The 18319-nt window shown below is 35.8% G+C and overlaps 2 protein-coding genes across 29 annotated transcripts in view; one reads left to right on the plus strand and one right to left on the minus strand.

Annotated features, from left to right (window-relative positions):
• The window catches only part of LOC135104471 (LON peptidase N-terminal domain and RING finger protein 3-like), a 21002-nt gene extending 13182 nt beyond the window's left edge, over positions 1 to 7820 (plus strand). The window contains exons 2-8 of the mRNA XM_064011974.1: positions 334 to 581; positions 875 to 1142; positions 4547 to 4740; positions 4937 to 5235; positions 5579 to 5732; positions 5980 to 6204; positions 6719 to 7820. Of these exons, the coding sequence (XP_063868044.1) occupies positions 334 to 581; positions 875 to 1142; positions 4547 to 4740; positions 4937 to 5235; positions 5579 to 5732; positions 5980 to 6204; positions 6719 to 6835 (1505 nt within the window). The 3' untranslated portion in view covers positions 6836 to 7820. The remainder of the gene's footprint in view (positions 1 to 333; positions 582 to 874; positions 1143 to 4546; positions 4741 to 4936; positions 5236 to 5578; positions 5733 to 5979; positions 6205 to 6718) is intronic.
• Positions 7821 to 7998: 178 nt separating this feature from the next.
• Positions 7999 to 18319, minus strand: part of LOC135104468 (rho GTPase-activating protein 190-like) — a 212188-nt gene continuing 201867 nt past the window's right edge. For all 28 annotated transcript variants that reach the window (XM_064011954.1, XM_064011950.1, XM_064011951.1 and 25 more), the window contains 4 exons: positions 16342 to 16567; positions 15964 to 16092; positions 13678 to 13783; positions 7999 to 11253 (listed from right to left, as the gene is read on the minus strand). In XM_064011954.1, the coding sequence (XP_063868024.1) occupies positions 11052 to 11253; positions 13678 to 13783; positions 15964 to 16092; positions 16342 to 16567 (663 nt within the window). In that variant the 3' untranslated portion in view covers positions 7999 to 11051. The remainder of the gene's footprint in view (positions 11254 to 13677; positions 13784 to 15963; positions 16093 to 16341; positions 16568 to 18319) is intronic.

Genomic DNA, 18319 nt, shown 5'->3' on the forward strand with positions numbered 1-18319 from the left:
CTTAACATTTGATTGATCATAAGAAAATGTGCCTACATAAATGTTATCCCGAAGCATGGCGTGTTCACCCGTTCTCTAAATGTGACTTTTAAAGTTAGCGGAACAGGTCGCAAGTCTTAAGGGATTCATTACTGTAAGACGAAGCATATGTAAAACCGCTATATGTAATTTTTAAGAGACGTAAATCTGCAAAAATTACATAGGTATCCGCGCGCGTGCGTGCGTGGTTGTCCACGAGGAATCTTTACGGTACTTCACATCAGTGCGTATTGTTGGACTTGTGTCTACATTGTTCCCGGAATCATGAATCTAATGGCTGTTTTTTTCTTGCAGCACCACAAGACCACCTGTTGCTAAGTAACCGTTCCCACGTGATGCATACTATGGGTCGGGCAGAGGAGGCCCTTAAGGATGCCGAGGCGGCCACCAGGTGTCGGCCGGAGTGGGCCAAAGGTTACTTCCGCAAAGCCATGGCGTTGACTTCACTAGGCCGCTTTGAGGACTCCATAGTTTCTCTCCTGCAGTGTGCCATTCTTGAGGAATCCAACAATTTGCACAACATAAAAGATGAAATCACAAAGGTAAACTTCATTGATCAGTTTCTAATAACATAATCCCTTATGTGCAGTTTATGTACTACATATGTATTAAAATATCTCAGAAACCTTTAATAAAATTATATATATATTATATATATATATATATATATATATATATATATATATATATATATATATATATATATATATATATATATATATATATATATATATATATATATATATATATAAGCAACAGTTTATAATGCTGGCAAAAATGGTGTTAACATTCATGCATATTGTTATGTTATATATTTATAATTTTGTTGTTGCAGGCTTTCCATCGTCTGCTGATCAGACTGACTTCCAACAGAAGATATAGCATGGAGGGACGAAACAGCCGCCACCATCACTGTTACTCCCGTCTCTCACCTGCACTCTCTGACCCTTCCATCATCCCAGAGTCTGACTCTGAGGACAGTGAGGACAGTGAGGATGGACACCAGCAAAGTCATTGTGGGCCTTCTGCTCCACCTGTTGAGGAAGTGTCTCACCTCAGGAAAATTATGGATAAATTCAACCTCGAAGTGGAAAGAAACAAAAGTGAGTGTTGTAGTCGTTTGAATGAGAATCACAGATCACGGTACATAAATCCCACTGGCTTCTTATTTTTCCATTATAGGCATCCACCTTATCATCATCAGTATCATTTTAAGCGAACCCTGGTATTTCACCAATCATTCTCATCATCGTTGTATATTTTTCGCAAAATCAGACGCACGTTTCCCACCTGCTTATTAACTTCCAACAAGTTTGTTAGTCTCATTATATAGCACTAGAATGGAACAATTCTTGATTAATCCCTTTCCGCCGGCAGCGCAGATGCATGTACACCAAATAAAAAATTGTCCATATACTCCCACAACTTTCATCCATACATCTATGATTTATATAGTTCGCCCGCATATGGACATTTCATATTGGCCTCTATATAAGACTCTGCCACAGAATTTAATGAACAATTGAATATATATATATATATATATATATATATATATATATATATATATATATATATATATATATATATATATATATATATATATACACACACACACACACACACACACACACACACACACACGTAGTTATGTGACGGTTTGGATTCATTCCCGCCCATTGCAAAGCCAGTGTCCAGGATTTGTGTCCTGGATGTGGTTTCCCTTCCTCCCTCCAGTTTTCCTAATTTATTTAACACAAACATTTTGCTTCATTTTTAGGCAAATTTTCTACTTTGTGGTAAAGTTTGAAGCGTGGTACAACGCACAATGTTAGCTCAGACACACATCACAGCTGTTTATGCTTCTTTTCTTCTTTTTGGTAAAGCACAACACAATAAACACATTATCTAGACATTCTTATCATCATTTCCATCATGGAATCCTGTCTCTACAATGAAATGTCTTCCACTATGCCATGCTGGACATGGCCCATGAGAGATCACCATTTGGCTTCCTTAGGTAGTAGATATCATCAGCATATTTGAGATAGAGATAATCAGCTTCATCTGAAAGTCAAGGAAACATTTATATCCACCATTAACTTTCTAAATTACATGACAGTTATGTATATGTGTATTATGTGTATCCTGAGATATCTGAGTGATATTTTTCTTGTAATATTTCTTCACACCCTTTGGAGCAGATGAATGTACTGCATTTATTTGGTCCGTAATATCTACTCCAGCCATGTGGTGTTTCTTGTATTGGATGCATACATCTAGTTTTCTTACTTGTTTTTCTCGTACTGTTACCTCTTCCATAGGATCATCATTGATTGTGCTTGACATCTTCACATCTTCACATATTTCTTACCTTTCCATATCATGTCCATCTGATGCTTGTACTGTACTATAATTCCACCTGTATGTCAAGGTTTGGATTCCATTTCTTGCGATAACATTTTTCTATTGAATCTTATAGTGCCTCCTTCATGTTCTAGTATCAAGAAGGAATCTCAAACAATTTTGGTGATGAGTAGAAGTTATCATCTGAAATGTGGTCCTGATTCAGTAGGGACTGCTTTAGCCTCAAAATTATTTACTGTAGTAGACTTTGTAAGTTCCCAGTTTTTCATCTGACAGGGATTCTATTTCAACATCATATTTTGTTTTCTTTCCAGTGCAGATAAAAAGATCCCAAATGTAGCCATCATCAGACTCAGCCTAAAATGTAACTTTTGCTTGTTTTAGTGGGATGTATTTCTTCCATTTTAGCCTACCTTTGCAAAGCAATAGCCTACCTTTGCAAAACAAGAGAGACTCAATGCTTATATTTTGCTTTGGAATATAAGATACATAATTTGAATCTTTGGATAAGAATATCCAGGACCTCCTTGAATTTATATGTAGGGTTGCTGTCATCCTCACTGTCAGTGTAATGCAGGTACTTTTGCAGAAGAACAAATCTGTCGATATACATTTTTCCAAAAAATTAGTAGAAGTCATTTACTGGTAGAAAGATGAGAATAAATAGATGGCTTTTTTGCAAGTTCCTATAAAAGCAGCAATCCAAAGAATGCATACATTTCCCCTTTATTAGTATCTTTTCACAACAAATCTCTGCTTTTCTCCTCATTTTGCCCTCCTTTTCTCATCACAGACTTTTGGTGCATACTTATTGGTCTCTGATACAATGCTATCCATTAGTTCATCAAGAATTGCATGAAATATATCTAAAGGCAACTGGTCATCTTCCAGGATAAGTCTTATGCCACTATCCCCTGCAAAGGGAAAAGGCTTTGCTTTTACAGCTGATTGACTTTGCCACCATGTTGGGTATCATCATAAGCTTCTGCTTCTTCAGCATCAGATTGGCCATATGGTTCAGCTTCAGGCTCTAATTCTGTATCAGTGTTAGAACTGACAGTTGAGTCAGAATCATCAGTCATCCAGAAAATCATCATCTGTACCCTTCACTATCAGAGCTTTTATAAAATCTTCCAACTTAAGGGGTCTCTTTATCCTTGACATGAGATGAGATGACAAATAACAATTTATGTGAACTGTTTTGCAAGTAGAAAGGAAACATTTATATATAGACCATGTTACAGCCTAATGTAGTTATATGAGAGCAAACACTATATACAGACTCATCGACAAATGAGCCTATTTTCAAAACATCTATATATAGATTCTCTGCCAGGAAGGGGTTAGAACTCCAGATGCTTCATTAAAATCTGGTCCAAGACTGCAATCACTCTTGAGCTTGAATCCTTAAATAGATGATAGGTTTCAATATTAAATAGATGATAGGTTTCAATATACTGTTCTACCATCAATGAGTTCACTCCCAGCTTAGACAGTAGAGTTGAAGTTCAAATGTAATCTCACCATTGTCTGTGTTGTGGTTAACCTTCCCAGCTCAGTGAATAGTTTGATTTTGTCAAGTAGAGTAAGATTATTAAAATGCAGCTGCCATGGTACACTAGAAGATAGACAATTTTATGGAAGGTGATGATGTGGAAATAGGAAGGTATGTTTCATACCGGGATTGCCATGTGTAGGCTGGATGGCTTTTTTGTAGTTTTCCCTATTTTCTTATGTTCTTAATGGTAATACATGTGGCAAACAGATTTGAATCTTGATCATGGTGAGGTAAGGAAGGGTAAACATTTTCAAGATTACCAAAGCCCTCAGGTTGGAGGTACCCTCCTTCTCCTGATTTATCAGGGAAAGCCAGACTTAAGAAGACAAAAAAGGGGAGAGAGAGAGAGAGAGAGAGAGAGAGAGAGAGAGAGAGAGAGAGAGAGAGAGAGAGAGAGAGAGAGAGAGAGAGAGGGGGGGGGAATATAATGAATTTAAAATTTTTTATTTAAATAGGAAAACTACATGCAGTATTTAGATTCAGAGTATGCAGGTTAGATGGTGTAGGTGATCATACATAGATTATGTTATTGGACTCCCTGAACGCTTCATAATATTAAAATATTGCAATTGATTTTTCCAGAATCCAGTTGTAGCTATGTACGGGCAGTAGAGGTACAAAATTATGACAAAAATGATTTTGAGTGCACACTGTGCTATCGTTATTTGTACCAGCCTGTCACTACCCCCTGTGGTCATTCCTTCTGTCGCACGTGTTTAGATCGTTGTCTGGATCACTCTACCAGCTGTCCACTATGTAAAACTTCAATTAAAATGGTAAGAAAGTTTATCTGCTCTCAGAATTGATTATTGAAGTATAAATTAGTATTTTTTTTTTTTTTTAAGCATGGAATAATCATTGATTTGTACATTACAGTAATTTGTCATGTGTGAGTTTTCTGTGTTAAATCAGTACCATAATAATTTGAAGGTGTAATGTTTGTCAGATGCTGATATTTACTCATTCTTACAGTTCTTGGCTGAGAGACGAACTGCAGTGACAGAATTTGTTGAAACTGCAATGCAAACTGTGATGGCCAGTGAGTGCCAAGAAAGGAAACAGCAACATGATGAGGAGATGGACGAGTTAGCTGCAGCTGGCAAAGACTCCCAGCATGGCATCCCAATATTCATTGCCACATTAGCCATTCCCACCGTCAGCTGCCCCTTGCATGTATTTGAGCCTCGCTACAGACTCATGATCAGGCGGTGCATGGAGTCAGGCACCCGAGAGTTTGGGATGTGTGTGCCCATGGAAAATGCAGAAAATGGGTAGGTCATGTTTATGCTGTATTGCTATTCATGTATTTTCAGTATTTTTTTCAAGTTTATGAATTAAGAGAATGTTATCATAAGTATCAAATACATAGTTGCAACATAATTTAAATCTTCAATAACTTCTCTTAGATTTTATTTATGATAGTGCTGTCTTCTGACATCATAGTTCTTACCACTTTATGGAGAAATATCATTGAGGTATTAGCTGACTCAACTTTGAGATATTTAGCCAGATGCCTCCTTGTATGGAGATGGGACAGTCAGGAAGGTGGAACAGAGGTAAATTGTCATATGTTGGGAGAAGGCTCATTGTACCATGTCAATCTTTATTTTACAGGTACGCAGACTCGGGTACAATGCTAGAGATACGAGACATAGAGTATACACCAGATGGCCGTTCAATCGTAAACACAGTTGGTTCTAGACGGTTTAGGATTGTCAGCAAGAGTGTGAAAGATGGCTATAACACTGCTGCTGTAGAATTTCTTCAGGTTGGTGTTTTAATTTTATCTTACTGCTTCTTCCTGATTGAAGATACTTTTAGTATAAAGTTAATCTAGCCTGTAACTACCTCACTGGGTGTCCCTTTGTCCTCTTTTTTTTTTTTTTTTTTTTTTTTTTTTAATAAATATTGATGTGTGATGTGTATCATTAGGTATGTATATTCATTTGTTCAGTGATTGAAATTCTTGGGTTTGTATAAAACCAAGTAAAGAGCTTGATTTTGTTTCTTTCCAGGATGTTGTACCAACTAGTAATTTATCAGAACTGCACAAACTTCATGATTGTGTACATAAGTTGGCTTCAAAGTGGTATGAATCAATAGAACATATGACGAAAAGAAGGATTCTTGTGCACTATGGCCCAATGCCTCCAGTTGAGGGTGAATATTGGACCATTCCTAATGGACCAGCCTGGATGTGGTGGGTTATTGTAATTCTTCCACTTGATCATCGGATTCAGGTGGGTACTTTCTTTTCTGTTGTGATATTTTGGAATATCTTTTTTATATTTTCAGTATTTCTGTAATTAGCCCAAATTGTGGCCTAAAAAGTGTTGAAGTCCTACTCTGCAGGACTGTCACAGAACACTGTTAACCTTTGTTGACATTGTTGTAAAAATTTTGTAAAAACTTCCTCATAACTTCATATTCAATACTTTGTAGTGAGAGTGATCATAAGGAAGGAAGTACAGTGTCATCAGTAATTTCTTTACTCTAGAAAATATTCCATACTTACATCTTTAATTGTATCAACAGTGATACACTGTCAATATTAAGGCTAAGAGTATGTCCATTTATGATGTAATGAAAAGTACTTAGCGTTTAATGAAAATTTTAAGTTTATGTATAAATTCACCAGCTACTAAGAGCTAGTGATCTTTCATGTTGTACAAAAAATTTTGCCTTATACATTAAATATTCAAAAATATATTTATGAAGGAAGTATGTTGTTGCTGATCTAATTAATTTCCACAGCTGTCAATTCTCAACGAAACGTCATTAAAACGTCGCTTGGAGATCCTCCACAAGATAGTCCACTGTGTCCTGGTGCAGCAGCATCCCCAACAAGCACCTGCAGAGGGATCACAGTGACTAGTGGCATCTCATAAGTTTACAAGATATTTATGCCAAAGTAATTGTTGGGTCTTTTTTCTAGTTATCTTATTGCTTTCTTTGGGAAATTCAATCTGTTATTTATCTTAATCAGAGGTAAAATAGTGAATACAGGGAAAATTGATTGTGTGTTACCCATAGATAAATTAGATGCAGCATGATGGCTTATGTTTGGATTGCAATAAAATCATGTTAAACATGGCTTTTCAGGAAATTGTAGCAGTTCTTTTATGATATTGCTATGTGTGAAACCTTTAATTTTCTCTGTAATTTAATCTTCTCATTCAACAATTTTTTGCCTGAACAACTTTGAACAGGTAATTTCTCAGGATTGTAAGGTGTAACAGGCATGCATTGTGTATTTATGTTTATTTAGGATTATTTATTATGTAGCTTCTGAAGTCATGTGTATTTTTTGCATGCTGATAAGAACTGCAGCCTAACAATAGATACCTCATACTCCCTTGTCATACATTGTAGAGTTCTGTGGGGAAACTCTAACAGTTTGGGTTGTTATAAAACTAGAATTTGTAACTGTAACATTCAGGGACTGGATTTTATGTCATTTACATGCATCAGATAGGTTACATTTTGTTTCTTTTTATAAAATTTCTTAGATCATAATCTTTGTTTCCATGATCTGGACTCCCAGAATCTTTTTACAAGATTATTTTGATACAGAGGTAGTTGATTTTTTTTTTTTTTTTTTTTTTTTCATGAATTAGATGGAGTAAACTGTGTAGCTTAGGAAAGAAGGTGCTGATAGTTAAGGGGAACTTTGTGTAGCCAAAGGTTTCCTTTTGGATATCTTGGCTGTTTCTATACCACTTTGTTACCAAGAGATATTTTTACATGAGCCATTGCACAAAATTTCAAGAAGCTTGCTGAAGTGACAGTGGGCTTTGGCGGTTGTGCCAACTGGTTATTTCACTCATAATTCTGAATTACACAATGTTATAAGTAATTTAATCTTTTCTTGTCCTCATGCACCTATTTTATAAAATATATTACCTGTTCTATTAAGTATAATATTTCACAATCTCATTAACTTACAAAAATTTCAAGCAGGATGCAAAATTAATTAATCACTACTATGTATGCACAATTCATTGTACCTATTTTCAATGACAGTAGAAACAAAGTTTAACTGCAAATGCCTTTTATTCAGTTAGTAGTATACTAATCCAAATATGCATTTTATAGTATACTACCAAAAGTTCCCTCATCATTATCCACTGTACATGGACTCTCATTCATATATGCTGTACAAGTCTGTATAGCTCCAAGACTTTATACAATGAATTAAAGAATATTTCGTGCAATTACATTTATAAATTTACATATGCAGTCGAGTGGGCAGGGCTTTGATGACTAGTATTTACTCTTTGTTACATACTAAGGTTCCTAAATTTTTTTAATCTTTACAATTTTCACAAAAGATTCAATGGTATTTAAATTGGATGGCAAAATATGTATTATTAATCACAGTTAAAAATCAACAATTTTATCCAACTATTTCCAAATTGCAAGTCTAAGACACTGCACTCTGAAGTAACTTGATCAATCTTTAAAATAAAGATTGACTATATGAAGGAAATGGCTTATTTTTTCTAAACAGTGATAATGTACAAGTCAACTCTGAAGTTTACACACTCCATTGTTAAAGAATGTGGCAAGGAACATATTATGCAACAAACTGTACATCTGGCACTCAAAAGCAGTGCCATGATGCTGACACCAACAGGAAGGCTTTCACCAACAACCTTCATCCTGGACCTCTGCTTTGACCTAGCATGTGAATAACACATTGTGTGGAGGTGTTGCAACACAAACCACAATGGGTAGTATTCAGAAATACTAAGAAGAAAAAAGAAAAGAGAAAAGAATTTTTTGGGTGGAAGATACATCCAGCCTTACCAGATGGGATGGTCCTTGATTTATGGTGTGGTGCGAGCTTCCACATGACAGATTACTACCAACTGTTGTGCTACAACTAATGAGTAGGATTACCCATGGGGATCTTGTTGTGGCTCCTGCTGCCACTCGACTCAGCATGACACACAGCATAGCGCTAACTTTACACATAGTACCACTTGGCAGCCACTTGGCTAAAACACTAAACAAGGCAAAGTAACAAAATAGAATTACGGGGAGCAACTAGCAAGACGTTGAGACAAAAGATCAACACTGCATTGGCACTGCTTGCTCATTTTGCCGTAGTAACTATGGCACTATCATTCATACAGGTAATAAAGTCAGATCATACAGACTTCATGTAACTAGTCACTTATTGTACATATTCATGATTAAACAAAGTTTATTTGGTCAATTTGAGAACACATTTTTATATATAGTTCATAAAAAAAATTATATGAACAAACCTATAGCTAATTCTTATGAACCTCTTAAAACCTAAGACATAACAGGAAATATATATATATTTATATATTTATATTTATATATGTGTATATAAAAAAATTGATTTCCTAAATTTCAATAGTCTGAATGTAGCATAATGACCAGCCAGATCAACAATCAAAATATTGATCTCTTACACCACTTGAGGTACACCGACACAACTCGATGTGCTTGTGCAAGAGTTATGAGGTCATACAGTGACTTCCCTTGCAATTGCAGATACATGGCAGGATATATACGTCATGAAAGAATTAAATGACGTCTTAAAATTTCCTAGGTGATGATAACAAGTGGGAAGCAGCACTGCTGTTTAAATGGAATGCTTCACACTGCCAGACTCAACAGTTTGATATGTGAGCTTCTGTCCCAGCAAATTAACAAGTGCGATAATGGCACTTCCATTGCCTTAAAAGTTTTGAACAAACTACTTAATTTTAAAAAGCTTGATAAATTTACATTAATTGCCACTCTAATTAGATTGCAGTTGAAAAGGTTATTGGTATGCCACAAAAATTCTGTACAGAATGATTTCTACTGCTGGTCTGAAGAGGGCAATGGAAGTGCTTTAACCCAATCCTGGGAGCAATGCACTCAGCCAGAGAAGGGTACTGTACTCAGGGATTTGGTCTCAGAGTAGGAACTTGAAAATCCTACAGAAATTACCATAGTCACATATCTTAAAGGAAATATAATGGAGAATAAAATTTCAGGTAACAACCAATGATGAATGATGAATGAAGACTTCAGTTTGGTGGACTATTCTGGATGACTGAGCCAACCTACAATGATTATTCACATGCAATCACAATTTTTTATGTCCTCCATGAAAACATGATTTTTTTTTTTTATCAGCTGTTGGCAAAGATAAAACTGAGACAACTAAATTCTTTCTGTAATTGGAGTAGGTGTTTTCAAGTCCCATCTGGGAACAGAAACAGATGTTCAACAATAATTCTCAAACTGTATCCAAAAACTGGAAGTGAATACTGTTTTCTTCTCATCTATTATCAATGCTATACCTGCACTTTAATAAAAACTTTTAATACTATTATTTCACTAACACCATGTCAGCTACATGATAGTTTGTTAATGAATCTTCTTATCAAATGGAATACGTCACATTTAGCTTATCAATGGTGGGTGGCTTAAAAACAAATAAGTAAATAGATAAAAAAAAAGTCTGAAAATCACTTTACAATTATAAATATTACTGCAATTATCAAAAATACAAATGTAAAAGTATGATGAAAGAAACTTTAACTTGCTACTCTAAAAATCTGTAAGATTGACCACAGTTCCACTGATAACCCATATTTTCTTTGGTAAACTCTCTACAATAAAAACTTACAATTGCAATATTCAACCATGAACTGGCAGCAAGTTCACACCAGAATTATGCAATTTGACTATATTCTCAATAAGTTATAAGCACCAGATCCAATTCATATCCTTTGAAATCAATATTGTAGCCTAGAAATAATAAATAAGTAAAATGCCAATACATATTATGATATCTGGTCAAGTGAGTAAACTGGGCCACAGACAGAGATAGGCCGTAAGTGCCTTGATAGAACCACAGAAAAAAGTGGCAATGAGATTCCTTGTAAATTAGAGATAAGGTGCAGCAGGAATGTAGCTGCAGGGAACTAGGGTCAAGTTTTCATGATAAACATAACCCTTTTTGTTTATCATTAGCTATATCCTTACCCAAGGCTGGTGCAACAGAGCTAAGTGTAAACAAACTAAGTTATGCTTACCAGGAAAACCCAGCTTAATATCAGACCATGACATAATCTTCTTTTCCTTGAAACAAGAAGGGAAACTGATCAATCATAGTCTGGATAATGTCTTCAATGTGTGGACGTTGAGATTCAAACTCAGCAATATCTGAGAACTGCAAAGTGTGGAGCAGTGTTGGCCACCAGCAGATGGCTAAGTTTTTGCTGTCCATGGAATTCAATTTGCAGTTTTCTGCCACCCTATTGAAATAAGGAAGGTTCTCATTAGTAAAGAGACACAGTAACTTGTGAAATTCATTCTCATATTCATTGAACTTGTGAAATTCATTCTAATATTCATTGTGAGTACTGAAGAAAATGCATGTGGAGCAAGTATGGGATGTGTCAACATGAATTATCTAACAAGAAAGAATAAATTACACTTCAAGAATATAAAACCCTAAAAAGTTACTAGACATTTCAGACATTTTAAATGACTGACTCATAGCACATGGTAAACAACACAATGAACCTTAAACACAATAAACCTCTTTCTTCATTAATTCAAGGGTAATTCATCCATTCCAGATGAGTTTTCACAATAATTTTCTTCAAAGTTCTTAACACAATACATTAAAACTTCCACAAGTCAGCTTTTTGTCAGAATTTCACATACATTTTATCTATCTATATACCAGACCAGCAATCCCACAAGAGCTGGCCCAGGCAAAGTACCACACATACTCTCACACACTCTTAGTCCTGTTGGCCCCTGGTAGAAAGGGATAGTCTCATAGACAACTCTTCTACACTCTAAAGTTGACAAAAAAAGTGCAAATTGCCATTTCTGCAAAGTTTTTGTGAGTCTGCACCATGTAAATCAAACCAAGTCAAGCTGGACCAAATTTGGCATTAACAATTACACTATAAAACTTCTGAAAGGCAACTTATATGGGATCCCATATAAGTTGGCAAGACATCAAAATATTCAAATAACAAATAAAAATGTAGCTCAACCTACAACTTTCACGCAGGTTAGGCAAAAAGTTGCAAATTGGGCTACTTATAAGAATTCTATACTCTACCCTGCATTTTCTTTGGGTTGACAAGATCAAAATTTGGTTCCTTATGTAAAAGGACCAAGTATTATGTTAACAGAAAGGGTGCTGTTGGTGAAAGACTGCTTTTTTGTGACTTTTATTACAAAAGTCTAGCTACCCTGGGCCTCACTTGCCCCAGCAGCCATGCACATCAAACAGCACCCACAGACGAGCTTGGTCTACTTACAACAGTTTGGTTCAAGGGAAAGAGAGGATTGATAACATGGTAAGGGAAGAGATGAAGACTAGAGGAGGCTAGTGGATAAATGACAAAAATTATACAGAAAAGTTATGAGCTCATTACTGAAGACACTAACATTGAAACAACAAAAGAAATCATATATATATATATATATATATATATATATATATATATATATATATATATATATATATATATATATATATATATATATATATATATATATATATATATATAATTTTTTATTTATTTTTAAGAAAAGAGAGAAAAGTAAGAGGAAAATTAAGTAATACTGAAGAGAAATAAGTGACCAGAAACCATAAACAAGATTGCATCAGGGAGGTGCCTTTGCAAAAACTAAGCCTCCCAATCTCTAACCAGAATCAGATCCAGCAGCCCTTCTTAGTATCCTGTCTTCACAACAAGATGCAAGGTTAGGCTTTAAAGGAAGGGGATGAAACTTAAGACCCTGAACCTGCAGGAGGGTTTCCCAAGGATTTTAGTGATATTTGACATAAATCAGAATTTTGGTATATTAGCAAACGCTGAGCCCCTATTATGCTGACTTATGGAGGTTCTACTATAATACACAGCTTATGCCATGATGCTAAAGTTCTTGTTGAAGGTCAGGTGGTTTATTTTTTTGTAGTAGTATCTCACTTACGTAATTTTGTTTATGGTTTCTTTTTGTGGTCTCTCAAGTGTCACAATTTTCCTTGTTCTTTTTCTCTTTTTCCAAAAAGCCCATAGTATTACTTTTGTTGTCCCATGTTACTGTTGTCAAAAAAGGAACTCACTAATAATGTGATCTTTATTTTCTATATACTACCTTTGTAGTTATCTCCCATGGCCTTCATCTTTTCCTTTAACTTGTTATCAGTTCAACATTCCATGTCCAAGAGAATGGAATGATAACAAAGTAAGAGAAAATATGAAAACCAGAGGGAACAAGTGGATAAATTAAAATAAAGATTGATTATTGGTGAGCTCCTTTTTGACAACAGCAACACTAAAACACCAAAAGAAATAGTATGCAGTTCTTGAAAGAAAAGAGAGAGAGTAAAAGGAATATTGTGATATTTGAAAGAAACAAGACATATAAGACTGCAAAAAGAAATTGTAGAAACTGTAAACATGACAGCATAAAGGAGGCCCCTCCCAGCTTTAAACTAGAACTAGAATGAGCAGCCCTTCACAATGAGATGCAAAGGAAACCTCTTGATGGAGGAAGAGGATGAAATTAAGGAGTATGAGACTACATGAGGGGTTTCAAAGGATTTCTTGTGATATTTTATGTAGGTTGGAGTTTCAATAAGTTAGCAAATGCTGAGCCCCTATTATACTGTTTTATTGCATTTATAACAAACCAATACTCTATCTTACCTGACAAAGTGTTGGAACAGGAATTTCAGGACTTCAAAGTTGACACGCGGCAAACCAGTAAGCATTTCCTTTAATCTCAGTAACCTTAAACTCCTGTCTCCAATGCCTGCAAAGATGACAAAGACATATCTTACATTCTAAAGAAACAATATATCTCTACCTTCCAACAGATGGAAATATAAATATGAACACATACAGATGATAAACAGGGCAGATTTGTCTCAGATCTCATACAACTAGATAAATTTAAACAGAGACAGACAGACAGACAGACAGACAGACAGACAGACAGACACACACACACACACACAAACACACACACACACACACACACACACTGAAAGTAAAGTAATGCCTCCAATATATGTCCTAATTCATGCATGGCATGTCTGGATGTTGCATTTATCCAGATATTGCATGTCTGATTGATTCTTGTCATATACTGGGCATCAGTATGGAAAACAGTATTGTATAGTATTACATACGTATGCAACCAAATCCAAGAGACTTTTCTTCCATGACATTTCTATCAAAAACACTTATTTGTGGAGATTTTATTGCCTTTCTCCCTCTTTGTCCTACATCTGCCATAATACATGTATTGGTGTTTTCATGGTGATTTATGTGTTTTTTGAACATGCATGTGTTGGGTGAAGCCTCTTGAAGTAGGAAAAGAATGTTAAATATGTTCAGTTCATGTGATATGTTATAAAAAATCATTCTTAGCCATGAAACCAAGCATGTGCTTCACAGTAAGAGGAAACAGGTGACAGACTGGCAAAGACATGAACACAACCAAGGGTCAGTGGGAATGGAAGAGTTGTGGTTGTGTAAGGGTGTTGAACAACAACAGCTGAAAGAAAGGCCAGTGTCATGGTATGTGACAGTGCCTTTGTGGTAGCCACATTGCAAAACACACATACACACAGACACACCAATGAATGAGAAGTGTATCACTAGTGCACTGCAGATGCATCCACGACATCTGGATATTGACAAGTCTGGTTACACAATGTCAGGATACTGCAGGGATTTTGCAAGAGATGCACACAGGAAATTTATCACAATTTTTTTTCCTTATGTGTCATGAAGGCAGGCCAAGGGCAAAAGCTTGCCACTCCTTAAAAGTAGTGGAATCAAAATTAGAGGCCAATTTAGTTTTTGAGGTGTCTTGATACTCCTCTTTTGAAACAATTCAAGTTGTAGGCAGGAGAAAATATAGAAACAGAGAGAATTCTGGAGCTCCTCAGTAAAATTAATGAAATATTGGCTAACTCTTGCATTAGTAGATTAAACAGAATAGTTCTGAAAGTAAGTAGAAAGCCATGAACTGAGGATACCCACAAAAAATATGTGGAATGTATGAGGGCTGTGGTTGGGTTTGGTGTCACTGGAATCATGTCACTGTTGCAGTGGAAGCATCAGAAAGAGAGGATGGTGAGTTGAGCTTCTGAATATACATTTTTTCTTTTTCATTATTCATTGTGATGCCAACCATTCATGGTGCAAAATGGGGCCTAAGAGTCTTATTGAGAGAGAAAAAATATAAATTCTTGCTCTAAAACATGCAAATATGATTTTCAGAAACCTGTCATTGTAAACTGTAACTCCTTTCTGCAAGACAATGTACCACATCTTGAGGTTAAGAAGTTCATGTCATGCATGTCTGACAACCAGGTAGAATATCTTTGTGTGGCCTGGAAATTTCCCAGACTTTAAAACTGTAAGTTATAAAGTCTCAAATGAACTTCAAATTTCATGAAAAGAACATCTCTTCAAGTCCTTGTCTTGCTGCAGTTATTTAAGACATGTAGGTGCATGTAAATGATGATGATTACCACAGAAAACTTGCTGAAATGATGCCTCAATATATTCAAACTGTTATGAAGGCATAACCACTGAAAACACTACTATAAGAATTTTTCCATCCTATTTCATATATTTTTTGTGGATAATGAACAAGTTTTCTGAGCTAATAGCTTACAAGCACATTTACATAAATCACTGAGTTAATTCAACCTCAGATGTGACCAGACTTTCTAAAAAAAAACTTGTGTGTAAAACAGTCAATTGCTTAAACCATGTTAACTGTTATTGGCCATATGGTAAGAAGATCAAAATATGCATGATGTAATGAAAGCTAATTTCCAACCATAGAATGAATCTCCTATTTAAACAGTCAAGAAAAACTGCATGGTCCTCAGCCTGCATTTTCTAGAGCTCCCATGTGTCACCCTTGCTTTCCTTTCCCAGGCTGTACGACTGAATATATCAAGTCTTGCTCACTGGCAATGGTGGTGAGTTCCATCAACTGGCTCTGAGGCAGCAGAGGTGGCAGTTGTTTAAGGTAGTCTTTCAAGGCAGTAGCTGCTGCATTGACAGGAATGTCAAGTTCGGCAAAGTTAACATTACCATCTGAGGGGAGGGAAGAAGGATGTTAATAAATCATATGAAGAAAAGAAATTGGTTACATTAAAAAAAAAAGAAAAAAAAAAAATTTAACTACAAATGACTCACAGCACTGCTAGATATTTCTCTTATATATAGTACATTCACAGGATAAAATGTAGTTCAAGAATTAAAGAGTTTATTAAATTCAGCAACCATAGATTATTCAACAGACAAGAGGACAATGTTAGAAGTAGCTGCCCTTTGCTACCTCACCTTCTTTGAACTTGGTGGTGAGCTGTTCTACATGCACCTTGTTGCCAGGCACTCTATAAATTCCTTCAGAGTCCAGGCCTTCCAATTCAATGAAGTAGACACATTTTTCCAGGAACAATGGCACAGATCGCTCAGGACTTTGCACAAAATCTTCCAGGGTTGGCTGAGGAGGGCCTTTAGCTGCACTCTTTGTTGATCCTTTAGAGGCCTTCTTCTTTTCCCTCTCCTGAAAAAAAAAAAAAAGGAATAAACTAAGCTAAACTGGACTAAAATAGACATATAAGCAAACAAATGAATAAATAAATAAATACAATAAATCCTCGCTACATTGGGGCAATTGCAGGGAACCAATCTGATATATATGATAATCTGGATTAACTGATTGCTAAAAAGACATATGGCTACACCACACCCAAACTCACCAAAAGTTTTGACAGAAAAACTATATCATAGTATTACTAAACATTAAAGAGAGGGTTATGTAAGGAAATAATGGTGCCCACTGTGCTGTATGATGCTGAAACATGGAACATGGGAATGTCAGAGAAGAAGAGGTTACATGTAATGGAAGGGAAGTGTTCGGAGAATATGTGACATAACATGGAGGGAAAGAATAAGGAAGTAAAAACATCAGGTATTTTGAGGGTGTTGGCTGGATTGACAGTAGTGTGTGTGTGTGTTAAGATGGTTTGGGCATGTGGAGAGAATGGAAGACAGAAAACTAGTAAAAAGAATACTGTGGTCAAGATTTGTGCAGTGAAAGGTCAAAAAAGAAGGATTTGCTTGGAGTGAATAAACTGTGTAAAGAAAGCACTTAATAAAAGGAGTGACTGTGCAATAGTGTAAGATAAAAATGAATGGAGAGCAACAGTGATGAATGCATGAAAATGAAGTGATCTTGTTGACTTTAGGGAGGGAGAGTGGGCAAGTGTACACTTGGTGGGGTTCATTGGTGTATGGACCCAGTTAAGGTACAGGGTGCTCCATGGTAATTACCCTGCATTTGCTGTGGTCTCAGGACTGGAGAAGGTACAGGATAGGGAACAGTCTCATTATAAAAGAGGCAGGGATGAACCTATGTGTATGCTGTTGGGTCTTGTTATTGATGTATTTACCTGTATGTATTGTACAGGTTCCGAACAGAAACTCATTTGTCCTGTCTCCACATCTGCAATTATCCAATTTTTCTTTTATTTGCTCACACTAACAGCTGAAACCACCTCCTCACTTAAACTATTCCAAAGATCAATCCTTTGATATGGGAAACTATATTTCTTGATGTCATTGAGATATTTACTTTTCTTAATCTTTTTATATGTCCTCTCATACTTCCTGTTCCTTCATCCATATGCATCTCCAAAACTTGTGTGTCTAACTTTTCCATATGGTTTATTAATTTGTATATTGTTATTCAGTCACCCCTTTCTCTTTTCCAATGTTATTAATCTCATTTCTTCCAGTTGCTCTACTTAAGTCTTTTCCTTCAATTCTGGCACCATCTTTGTTGCTGTCCTCTCTATTCTTTCCAATTTCCTTATATTCTTCTTCCTTTGTGTAGACTATATGACTGCAGTGTGCTCCAACTTGGGGAGTATCATGGTTGTAATTATCATTTTCATCATATCCATGCCCATGTAGGTAAACATCCTATATGTGGAGCCAAAAAAATCCCACTTACATGTTTCCCTGGCAACAGTGTCTCTTGAATAATCACCCCCAAATCCTTTTCTTTATTACTTTTCATTATTATATCTTCACCCATTTTATAGTTCCATGTAGGTCTCCTTGTACTTTTTTCCTATCTCCATCACATGACATTTCTTAGGATTAAATTCAAGTTTCCACTTTAGGCTCTGAGCATAAATTTCATCCAAATCTCTCTGAAGCTCCTTACAATCCTTCTGGCTCTTTATAACTCAGCAACTTTGCATCATCAGTAAAAATGTTAATCCTTTCTGTATATCATTTATGTAAAATC

This window comes from Scylla paramamosain, chromosome 10 (genome assembly GCF_035594125.1).
Source record: "Scylla paramamosain isolate STU-SP2022 chromosome 10, ASM3559412v1, whole genome shotgun sequence".
In the NCBI taxonomy this organism is placed as follows: domain Eukaryota; kingdom Metazoa; phylum Arthropoda; class Malacostraca; order Decapoda; family Portunidae; genus Scylla; species Scylla paramamosain.